Genomic DNA, 12,550 nt, shown 5'->3' on the forward strand with positions numbered 1-12,550 from the left:
GCTGGCACTTCTGTTTTGTTCATTGCTGTGTCTCCAGCACAAAACAGTACCCGGAATTGTAAGCACAAAGTAAATGTTTGGGGAGTGAATCAACAACCCTGTGATGTGGGTAGTATTGTTTCCAAGTACAGATGAGGAGAGTGAGCTCAGATTACTTAAGTAACTTGTCCAGGGACACACAGCTAGTGGGTGACATAGTCATACCTTGTATCTGGATTTGTCTAGTTCCAAGTCTCACGGTCTCTAAACCCACCATGTCAGCTGAACAATTGCGATGACTGTTCTCCTCCTGAGTCCTTTTCTGACTACTCTTTTCTACAAGAATTACCTTTCCTACCTCCAGGGATAGGAACAGTGCTAGATCTTCTGGTTTCCAAAGAAAATACTATGGTGATTTCCTAGTCATTAGCTATGTTACTGAAGCTGGGGGGATTTGCTTCCTTCAAGTTTGGTCAGGTTTCTTGGAATTAGGAGTTTTAGGAATAGTTTCCCAGTTTTCTGGGAATATCTTTCCGAAGCCTCACAAGGGCACTTACTGTGGCTTGGGACAGACAGCGAATCCAGGAGGCTTGAAAACAATTGAGATGTGTGCTTTGGTCATCCCAAAGGGACATATTAGTCTCTGCTTTGTAGAAATTGTTATTCATATACCTTTTTTCCTTTCTTTTTCAGTGCCACATGTCAGGTCACCGAAAATCTGGTGCCCCGAAGTGTTCAGGTCCTTTCTGACCTGTTCTGTCTAACTCAACACGCTCTGCCTGGAGACCAGTTTCTTCTGGTTGACTCATTTTGCCAGTTGTGCGACCGACTATTGTGCCCACTTAATGCTAGTACCCCAGGAAATGAAACTGGTCGAAATTGCAATTCCCAGCAGAAGCTGCAGCATGTTGATCCCAATCCTGCTTAAAATATTCTGAATTTTTATAGTGAAGAAGATGCTTTGGAAGGGCAAGGTTGCTGGAAGGGATCAAGGATGGGAAAGAGGCCCCTGAGAGATGGCAGAGAGAGCAAAGCCCGTCAGACGCTCCTGGACAGCGCATCCCGAGTCTCTAGTCTCCTCTCCCAAGCAGGGGTTCTCTCCTCTCCCCATACATTAAACAGATCATTTTTCAGAAACAGCCTCTATGCAAAGCTTAAATCTCCCTGCCTTCTAAACGGTAAAGCAAAATACACCATTCCTGCTTGGCAGCCCCCAAAAGCCTTTCCTAACTTGGGAGAGAAACACCAGCAGGGGACCTGCTTTCTGAGACACGTGCTTCACAGACTTCCCTGGGCACTCGAGTCCCCTTGAGATCTTGTGAAAATGCAGACCCTGATTCAAGAGGTCTGGAGCGGCACCTGAGAGTCTGCATTTCTAACCAGCTCCCAGGGGATGCTGATGCTTCAGGTCCTCGGCCCACACTTTGAATAGCAAGAACTTAAGTTACATTTAATTTTCATGACTCATGGGGCTCTAGGCTTTGAAAATTTCAGTGTTCCCTTCTACACATGATACGTGAAGACGAAAGTTGAGGCCTCTCTAAAGGAAGTGGGTCTCCTGTGAGGTCCCTGCTCCTGAGCTCTGGGGCAGAACTGTAACTTTGACAGAAAGTTATGGGGCTGAGAGCACTGAGCCAGACAGGGAGGCAGATAACAAGTCCTGGAGAGAGCAGTACCCCTCATTAGCTTACAGGACAAGGGCTCCAGCGTCACATTGAATGTTTCGTTCTTGAATTCTGCCGCGGAGACCCCCGTGTAGAAGGTGATGTTGCCCGAGAGATAGGCTGAGATGGTGTAACGGGTGGGGCTTTTGTTCCGGAAGGTGATGGTGAGCTTGAAGTCGTTTCCCAGCACAGCATTCTCCACTTCAAAGTCCATGTCAACGTCAGACCTCAATTTGATGACGCCTTCTGTTTTGAGGGGCTTCTTAGCCCCATACATCAGGGCAGTTTCTAGGGCCAATCTCTCTTCTTCTTTACCTAGGAAAGATGCAGAGATAATGACAGGAAAAAATAAATGCAATCCATCAAAGAGAAAGTCACATTGATAAACACACTGTGCTCTGGGCGCTGTGCGCTGTGCTTGTTGGATTGCCTCTATAAGCCACACAACTTCCCTTTGGGGTTGGGGTCATCATTATTCCTGTTACGAAGTCCACAAAAATCAAGTTCCCGGAGAGTCACGACCTGCCCAGGTTGCTGAGGCAGGCGGTATCACCAGAGCCGAAAGGGGGTGGCTGAGGGGCTTGCTCTGAGGTTGTTTCTCCACTGCCACTATTTCAGGGTTCAGCGGGTTGAATTGGCAAAATCTAACTCTTCCCAAACTGTGGTACCGATTTTCTTCCCTCCCCAAGTCCCAGCCACGTAGCTAGAATTCGAGGATCTCTAAGCAAAGATTTTGGCAATAGTTGCATCTTGCCACTCCGCCTTCTGCAATATGAGTTTTCTCCTCTTCATGGGTCTCCCCAACAAGACCTGTCTTCCTCATCTCTCTTTCCTCTTGGGCCTTGTCTCACTTGCTGCTGCTGAGCCGACCTTAGGGCAGCTCCCGTCCTGCCCTCCACTCCTTCCTCTGTTGCCATCTGCCCCCAGCAGAGGGCAGAGACCACTTTTCCCAAACAGTGCATCGCCCCACACGGTGAGATGTGGCACACTGTTGACAGGCCTTGCCTGCACGGGGCTCCAAGGCCAAGTTCCCTCGGAGCGCTGGGTTTTCCTGTGCTTCCTGCACGTTCCCGACATCATCAGCCCATCAAAGGTTCTGAGATGGGCCTACAGTGAGGACGCTCGTTGACTTTAACACAAGATGTCCCAAACTCATCTGACCCTGAACAGACTCTGTTTGAGGGACGCGTACGGGCATCTGGTGGTGCAGTTTGAGATGTTAGTGTTGTTTTTAAGAAAATGTCTTATGGAGGGTTTCCAGGGTGGTGGTGGAGATGAAGGTAGGGAGAGGAGGAGAAGGGGTGGGCTCTGGAAGAAGAAAAGATAGCTTTGTGCAGGCGAGGAGGCGAGAAATACAGGGACAAGTTGGGCCTCAGAGCTTGCTGCTCCAAGCTGGACTAACATCCCTAAGAGAGCGCCGGATAAATGCTGGCCTTGGGGACAGGGCTTGAGGCACTGTGGGGGGACAGCCGCTGTTCTCGTTACCATCCTGATAGCTTTGGGTATAGCTTAGTGCATTGTGGAAGATACAGAGGCAAACTCTTTGCCTTGTAAAAACTAGTCATGGGAATGGCTAGCAAAAATAAAATCACTTTGAAATAAAAATGCTGGCTTTTATAGGTAGGTTAATTTTTATTTTATTTTATTTTGCTAAGGAAAATTTGCCCTGAGCTAACATCTGTTGCCAATCTTCCTCTTTTTTTGCTTGAGGAAGATTAGTCTGGAGTTAACATCCACGCCGATCTTCCTCTATTTTGTATGTGGGTCACCACCACAGCATGGCTGACGAGTGGTGTAGGTCCACGCCCGGGATCTGAACCTGCAAAGGTGAAGCGGAGTGCGCGGAACTTTAACCACTGGGCCACGGGGCGGCCCCTATAGTTATGTTAATTTTAAGATATTGTCTTCCACTTTACTTGGTTAATAATGAAATGCAATGGACATGAAGAGGCCAGTTGATAATAATAACTATCACTGAGAGCTAACTACATGATGGGTGTTGTGGTTAGGGCGTATTGTGCATTAGCTCATTTAATCCTCGGAATGACTCTACAAGGCAGGCGCTACTATTACCATCAGTTTCCTTGTTTGTAAAATAAGGGCGCCCACATCATAGGGCTGTGAGGTGGATTAGAGGTAGAACATGCATAAGAATTGGCAGCTACTAGTACTTTGCAAAGACAGAGAAAACGCCAGCACGTGCTGCAAACAAACGTGGATGTGTATTTGAGTGTGTGTATGTGTGTGTATTAACAATTTCTCTAATTGTCAAGACTGCAAGAATGTGCCAGAAACAATTGGTCTCGGACAAGCACTGGCTAGAGCACATGTTTACTGATCAATAGGAAGGAGATAATAATAAAGGGAAGGAGGGGCTATGACAAGGAAAGTCCAGTGAACTATTTCAGCAGAAAGCGTCTGGCAAATAGCTACATGAAAAAGAGAGCATTAATGATTGTTGCTTTGGATGGGCACCAAATACGCATTTAGGCAAAATGCAGGAGGCCAGCATGAGTAGCAGGAGGATGGTCAGAGAGGTGCCACCTGTGGGGAAGGAGACTGAGCTGGCCGAGATGAGAGGAAGGGGCAGTGGAAGGCTCCTGGCGAGCTACGAGAGACTTTACAGCGTGCGGTGGGTGGAGGAACCTCTCACTTCCTTCTGGGGCCCGGCCTGGCCCTGTGGGCAGGAACTGCCAGGCAGAGACAGGCTGGGGTTGTTGCAGGAAGCATAGGCCCAGAGAGGAGGCAGGAACTGCAGTCTCCCCCGAGCCTGTAGAATTCCTGTCTCTCTGCGGTTGTGTGTTGTGCTCTGACGTCTTACATATTTCAGGGCTGTGAATTTAGTGCTGTGAGATGATGCTGTGAGAGATGATCTAAAGACATTTATATTTTCTGAGATTCCTCTGTGGCCCCCAGGGGCAAGGTCAAACACCTTTCCCTTAATTGGGATGTAAGGAGAGTGCCTTCTGTGTTTGATGAAGCCTCTTCTCACTTTTGAGTCTTATCTCAAACGTCACCTTCTCAGAGTGCCCCTCCTTCCACTACCCTGTATAATGTGTCCCAACCCTAGTCCTCTCATCTCTCACTAGCACATTACCTGATTTTCTTTCCTTTTCCGAGTACTTGGAAGCAATGCAGGGGTTAGACTAAGGGAAAGAGAGGATGAGGAGGAAAGGTGGAATCAGGCAGCTACAGCAGGTAACCAGGAGAAAAATAATCATAGCTGAAGCTAATAGTAGTAGTATGGTAGTAATCATAGAATTACTAGCAGTAGTGCAAACTAACTTTTATTGGACACTTACTATGATTCAGGCACTGTGCTATGGGCTTTCCACACCCGACACCACTTTATTGTCAGAGAGTGGTCATGGAGCTAAAGCGAGGGGGATGAATCTGAACTATTTCAGAGGGGACATGTAGAGGATTTGCGGCTTGGCTGATAGTCAATTTGCTAAATTTGGGTGGGTCGTGGCTCTCTTCACGGTGGTAGGGAGTGGGGGAGAAAGAGATCTGGGGTGGGGGAGGGAGGGAGAGGAGGTGGCATGTGGGAAGGTCCAGTTTCAGGTTCCTATGGGACATTTAGGTGAGTGTGGAGCTTAAAGTGAAGTCTAGGCTGGAGACAAAGACTTGGGAGTGGTCAGTACAAATGTGAATGTTGACACCAGCTACATAGAAAGAACATAATGTGTGTAGGAATGAAGGCTAGAATGAAATAACATTCAGAAGGGGTGAAGAAAGAGGAGATTTGAGTCACAGAAGAAGAGAGAAAAAAGAGTTAGGAAGGTTGGGATGGAACCAGGAGAAAGTCGTATCATAAGAACAGAAGAGAGAGATTTTAGGAATTGGGAATGAGCAATAACATCAAAAAAAAGTGTAGGAGGGTCAGGCCAGCGGAGATCTGCAAAGTGTTTATTCCATGTGGCCATCAGGTGGCCTTGGGAACCTTGAGAAGAAGAGCTTCAGCATATGCTGGTAGCAGAACTCAGGGGACAGTAGGTGAGGAATGGAAGGCAGAGGAACATGGCTGGCTGCCAGGTGCAGGCAGCTCTCGTTAGACGCCAGGCTGTGTAGGAAAAGAGGGAGAAAGAACGGGGCATGTTGGGTGGAGAATATATTGTTGGAAAAGAGTTTTGTAAATTCTTTTAAACACAAGTGACACTCGAGCCTGCTTAAATGCTAATGACAAGGAGCTAATAGAGAAGGAGAGATGAAAATACAAGTGACAGAGGGAATAATTGATGGAGCAGAGAGGAAATGGAATCCAGACACCATCATAAAAGAGGATATACTGGTACAGGAGAAGTTTTAGGAATTCTATTTTTCAAAATTTTATAGTTTCTTCATCTTATATTCTTAAAAAAGGTATAAAATTAATATTAAGCTTTAGTTTGTCAAAGTGAAAAATGATATTTCCACAATTTAGTTAATTAAAATAGTAAATTCCTAAATCTGGTAATAATTTCTTTTCTACGTTTTTACTCATCGCCACATTTTAGTGGCCACACACAGCATGTGCAGATAGAGAAATTATTTGAGAGATTCAAGAGAAATTATTTGAGAGATTCAATAGTAAGAATTGGGGTGGCAGATACACGGCCGTGGATGCTGGCAGCCCTTTCCTAGCTGCCCGTGGCAGACAGCAGCACTCGCTCACTCTTTGCCAGCATATTCGGGTGCCGTCTCAGCATCCTTCTCTGAATAGCACTCACTTGGTCATTCCCAAAGTCAGAATTTGAAATGCATATGCCGTCCTTGATGAAGAGGCTAATTATCTATCTGGATCAAAGCCCAGACTAGAAGCAGGATGGGGTGTCTCTTACAACTACCCATGCAGATTTAGGGGTTCTGCTTAAACCAGACCCCACAGTGGCCACCTCTCTGAGCCTTGCCTTCTTGTTGAACTCTGGAGGCCTGTGCTTCAGATGACTTCCTCATTCCAAGTCAGCACACTTTATTTGTTTTATTCTGGTGTCCACCCCTGGCTAGGCCCCTGACTCCTCTTTTCTAGACTGCTTTTGGGTCCTTTGTCTCTTGACCTCTGACGCTGATTTGGCTTTCACTGCCACTTCTGTGGCTGACAGCTAATGGCATTCTGCCGTATGGTTTAAACAAGACAGCTGGCCGCTGAACGGCTCCCTGGAGGCTTATCTCTTGTTCTCTTGTCTGGTCAGTGCTTCTTCCACACCGGGACAGTTTATCCACAATCCCTGCCCTGCTGCCTTTCCCTGGAGAACTCTTCCCCCATGCTTTGCCTGGTCAAGCCTATTCATCCTTCTGTCTCAGTGAGCCCATCACTAACGTCCTCTGGGATCCCGGAGTCTGGCTTGGGAGGCCCTTCTCTGTGCCCTCTAAGCATCTGTCCCCCCCGTTCAAGGCACCCCTGGTGAGGGCTTGCTTCCTGCCTGTCCTCCACCTAGATGGGAAGGCGGGGCTGTGCGTGTCTCTGTCCCTCCACAGTATTGGGAACAATAGCAAGCTGTTGAACAGACGAATGAATAAATGACCGAATGCTGCAGCTAGCTTCTTTAACTTTTTCTACGGACTCTTCTTTTTCCCTTCCAATCCTATTTGCCTGTAACTCTATAACAAGAGTGCCTTGCTTGTTTGTTTTGTTTTATTGTGCTTATTTTTGTTAGCACAAAAACGTTTTTTTTTTTTTATTGTTTTTATTGCTATGTCTTCACATTCATTACTTTTCCTCCCTTCTTTTTAGGAAAAAGCCAAAAAGAAAGAAAATGTGTTTTGTATCTATGTTGTGCAATGGGTAATAACCAACAGAAGAGAAGGATGAACCGTTTCAGAAATACAGCAAAAATTCACTAGTTCATATTTAAAAAATCCTGAATTTCTAATACTATGCACAAGAGCTCTCAATTCAGCAAACTTTCTCTTTATAGTGCAAATTGCTTTGTAAATAAGAGCAGAAAGACCATCTAAAAAATTTAAAACAAATTCTGCACTCCTTAGCACTTCGAGAGTAATGATGAATATTAGTTATATGCTAATTACTTGTCATTTTTATCCATTCACTAAAATAAATGCCACTCCTCAGAACTTCTGTTGGTGAATCATTTGTAAAATATACTCCCTGTTCTCCATCAAGAGACCCAAGGTCCTCTACCTCCTGTCTGCTACTGAACATGGGCAGCTTTGTCTCCAGCCACATGTCACTCTGGGCTTGATGCTTTGGTAATGCCTCACCCTAACCACAGGACCCTAAGCACACCAGCTGCGTCACGCCTCTGTGCCTTAGGTCGTGTTCCCACTGCCTGGGAAACTCCTGTCCAGCTTTCTTTAACTAGGGTTTGTAACTTCTCTTACCCAGCTTTCCTTTTTCTGAATCTCCTGGTTGGACTGAGTGTCCCTCTTTCTTGTTCTCAAAGCACCCTCTGCATAATGATCCTATCACTTGGCCAGGAAAAGCAATCAGGTCCTGCTCACTGCGGGGATCCCTAGCACCGAACACAACTCCAGGTAAAGAGTAGGCATTCAGGGCTGACTGAGATGGGACTGAACTCAGCAGCTTCATTTGAAATATTCTACACAATAAAAGTTAACAAAACCGTCTTAACATTATTTTATAATTGAAATGAGCCTTCAACCTAATCGGCTTGAATTAGTGAGATTGGACTATCCTATTAATATTTCATCATCTGCCTCAAGGGATTTCCATGATAATTCAATGGCCCAATATATGTGAAAATAGTATGTAAAGTACTAAACAAATGTGAATAGTTATTTAAATTTCTATTATTGAACTAAAATTACATTAGTTATATAATATTTTCTAATAGGATTTTAAAAATTAAGGTTCTTTTATATTTTATGAGCAAAAACATATTCTATATTCTGTTAAAATAGACATGACTTTAAATCAAATCATTTCATAAGCCACGTGAAGGGGAATTCTGCTCAAAGTAAACAAACAAACTACAATGAAAAATTGTGGCTGGGATGTGTCTTTTACTCACGAGAGTTCATATTTCTGCCCTAACTACCAAATACTGCAAATGCCAGTGCATCCTCTGGAATACATTTCATAGTGGCAGTGGGTAAGTACTAAACGGACTTGGGCAAAAAAATCTTCATTCCATTGTAGTAAATTACCTTCTTGGAATTTGTAAGTGTCAGTAATATCCTCTATGCCATCTCCTCCAACTTGTTTGGTCACAATTAATTTCCCAATGTGGGTTGAGTCAACAGTTTCAACCACATGAGTGCCATCTTTCTTAGCTGTAATGTAAACAAGATCGCTGTTGACCTAAAAACAGGAGAGGAGAACATTAGCAATCATCAAGTGTCCTTGTTACCAAAATCTCTACCTCTCAATGGTGTAGTCATCTAGAGTTGACACGTTCCTTTCTTCCGCAACATTGGATTCATAGGGTTAAACTCGTTTTAAAACTATTCTGAAGGGGAATCTAGTTTAGATTAATCATCAGGTATTTTAAACTAAGAATATTTGGGGCTGGGACTATTGGTTGTTTAAGCATCAACCATTTCTTTCTCCCCCTTTTTTTTTCTGATAAACTCCACCTCCTAAGAGAGAGCTGAAAGCACCATGTCCGTTACTCGCTTTCCCAGACATCCTTTAAGCTAGCAGTGGCTGTGTGACCTACTTCTAGGAAGAAGAGGAAGTCTGCTGGGTGGCTTCCGAGAAAGATTTTTCCCCTTTATAAAAGGAGAGCAGTACATGGGAGAGTTTGCCTTTTCCTTTTTGCTTTTGGATGTTTTCATGAGAAGTGAAGTGATGCCTGGACCTTCTAACAGCTGTCCTGGGACAGTGAAGAGAAACATTGCCAACAATACAAAGATGGCAGAGTAGAAAGATCAGAAGCATTTGAGGGCTTGATGATGCTGTTAAACGGCTAAGCCAACTTTGGGACCAACTACTTCAGGATTTCTTACATTAGAAAAATTAAACTTGGACTTCTATTGTTTAAGTCATTTTTTTTTTTTTTTTTGTCACGAAGATCAGCCCTGAGCTAACATCCATGCTAATCCTCCTCTTTTTGCTGAGGAAGACCGGCTCTGAGCTCACATCTATTGCCAATCCTTCTCCTTTTTTCCCCCAAAGCCCCAGTAGATAGTTGTATGTCATAGTTGCACATCCTTCTAGTTGCTGTATGTGGGACGCGGCCTCAGCATGGCTGGACAAGCGGTGTGTTGGTGCGCGCCCGGGATCCGAACCCGGGCTGCCAGTAGCGGAGCGCACACACTTAACTGCTAAGCCACGGGGCCGGCCCTGTTTAAGTCATTTTTTATTGTTACTTGCAGCCAAAAGCATTTTAATTGAAAAATAATAGTAGACTATCCAGGAGGAATTCCAGTGATTTTCTGGTGATTCAGTAACTAAATCGTGCTACTTGTGGGACATGGAAATAGCATCTTGGGACCATGCTGGCTGTCCCTCAAGCTCTTCCAAGGTTCTGCCTTATCACTCTACTTTCTAGAAACAATGTCTAAATCTGTGCCTGAAGGCTGATTCCCCCTGAGTCCCTTATTATATTCTTTACAGTCACTTTCTTGGGGGTTCCATTTATTAGCATGGAAGCAGGCAGGAAACAGGAATTGAACTGCTGTCTCAGGGGCTCCAGCTGAAAATAGTCACTGATGTATTTACCAAATGTTTTCCAAGCCCCTCTCCAAGCCTCAGTTCCCTCCTCTTTTAAATAGGAGAATAATAGCTCCTTCTTCAGGGTGGTTGGCAGAATTAACTGAAATAAATGCACGCAAATTACTTATCATAGTACTTGACATAGAGCAAATACTCAATAAATATTATCAATAATAATAATAATAAATTATTTAATAGTATTGCCAGATATTGTTCAAGGTGCTGGAGTCCTAATGATGGACAAAAGAGATTAAGTCACTGCCTTTATAGGGTTTACACACTCTAGTAAGGGAGATTCTGTGCATCAGAATCACCTGGAGGAACATAAAAAAAATAGATGTCTGATCAATTGATCGAGGTCTTGGGTGGGACCCTAAATCTATTATTTTTTTAAAAATGGTATCAGATAACTCTATTGCACACTCAGGCCTGAGAACCCCTGCAATATGGTACCATAAGTACCTTGTGGGGGAACATCCAGATACCAGGGGAGCACCTGGGGCAGTGGGGTGGAGGGACTGGGGGTTGGCTAGGAAGTAACAGCCAAGTTGAAAACTGGAAGATGCATAGGAGTTAGTGAACTAAAGGAACTCATGTTAAGTGTTCTTACCAACCAACCAACAAGCAAAAATGAAACTCACAAAAAACACAAGAAAAGTTTTGGAGGTGATGCATATGTGTAGTACCTTAGTTGTGGAGATGGTATCACAGGTATATGCATATGTCCAAACTCATCAAGATGTATACATTAAATGTGTGCAATTTAAGACTATCAATTATACCCCCAATAAAGCTAAAATAAATTAAAGCAAAAAAATTAGTGGAGAGAAGGCAGGCTGTGATAGGCACAGGGACTGGCAGGTGTAACCGTTCTGAAGAAGGTATTTGAGAGACACACTGGATTTGCCGCAAGACACATGGGTTCTGATCTTGGAGGCATACTTTTAGAAAGTTACCTTATCCTCTCTGAACTTCATTCCTGTTTCTATAAAATGAAAATAATTATACTTGTTCTGTCAATTTCATGAGAACATTTTAGGACTAAGTGAGATAGGATCTATGTGCGCACGACTATAAATTTCAAAACTGAGTGAAAATGTAATGCTCATTAGTAAGCAATGGGGAGACTTGGCGATAGATCCCTTACATTTAAAGTTGAGATTAAAGAGGGTTAAAGTCTATGCTTTCTCACGAAATGCTCTAAATCTACATGAAGTCTGATTCTACTAAGGAGAAAGTAAGTAGTCAACATTTATTGAATACCCACAATGTTTCAGGAACATCTTCAAATTAGTTAATGTAAACCTTGCAACAACGACCCTGTGAGGTATGTGTTATTATCCCATATTGTGGACGACAGCACCAAAGCTCACAAGGTCAGCAAAGCGATTGCGGTCACATGGCTGGGAGCTGGTGGAGAATAAGTGCAAACCCCAGGCTGGCTCATACCACATTATCTGACCCTCACCCTGGGCTGGCCCATAGCTCTTTCCCTGACCCTCACCCTGGTGGTCACATAGCTCTTTCCCTGACCATCACCCTGGGCTGCCCCATAGCCTATTCCCTGACCCCTCACCCTGGGCTGTCATGTAGCTCTTTTCCTGACTCTCGCCCTGGGCTGACCCACAGCTCTTTCTTTGACCCTCACTCTGGGCTGGCCCATAGACCTTTCTCTGGCGCTCGTCCTGAGCAGGCCCCATAGCCCTTTGCCTGACCCTCACTCTGGGCTGGCCCATAGCCCTTTCCCTGACCCTCACTCTGGGCTGGCCCATAGGCCTTTCCCTGACCCTCACTCTGGGCTGGCCCATAGGCCTTTCCCTGACCCTCACTCTGGGCTGGCCCATAGGCCTTTCCCTGACCCTCACTCTGGGCTGGCCCAAGAGACCTGCACAGCACATTGCCTCTCCCAAACTCCTTGTAGGACATTGAGCACCACTGTGCGGTGGTGAAATGGTTCCATGCTTGGGGCTCAGGTAGTTCCACTCTTGGGTCTCAGATTCCTGAGGGGTGATAAAGGGTGGCCCTACTCCTCAGCAAAGCAACCAGAGCTTGGTGGCACTAGCCATTTGACGTGAGGGCCTGAAATGTGAAATCAAGAATCAGGACAGGGGATGGCAGGGCAGACACCTAAGGAATATTTGTCAGTTTAGAAAAAAAAAAGTGAAGGGAACTTTAAATGAGCTTCCTGAGAATTTCGGCTTTTCCTCTGGAGGAGGCCATGCAAGCACAAACAGCTCCCTCCTCCACTTGCAAATTATAGCAACAATGATGATAAATATCCTCTTAATAA

The 12,550-nt window shown here is 44.9% G+C and overlaps 1 protein-coding gene across 1 annotated transcript in view; it reads right to left on the bottom strand.

Moving 5' to 3' along the window:
• The window catches only part of F13A1 (coagulation factor XIII A chain), a 160,971-nt gene that overhangs the window by 25,499 nt on the left and 122,922 nt on the right, over positions 1–12,550 (bottom strand). Inside the window, exons 11-12 of the mRNA XM_004432146.3 lie at positions 8,751–8,904; positions 1,671–1,958 (exon numbers count right to left, since the gene is read on the bottom strand). Of these exons, the coding sequence (XP_004432203.1) occupies positions 1,671–1,958; positions 8,751–8,904 (442 nt within the window). The remainder of the gene's footprint in view (positions 1–1,670; positions 1,959–8,750; positions 8,905–12,550) is intronic.

This window comes from Ceratotherium simum, chromosome 13 (genome assembly GCF_057802395.1).
Source record: "Ceratotherium simum simum isolate JZ-2026a chromosome 13, ASM5780239v1, whole genome shotgun sequence".
NCBI classification, from domain to species: domain Eukaryota; kingdom Metazoa; phylum Chordata; class Mammalia; order Perissodactyla; family Rhinocerotidae; genus Ceratotherium; species Ceratotherium simum.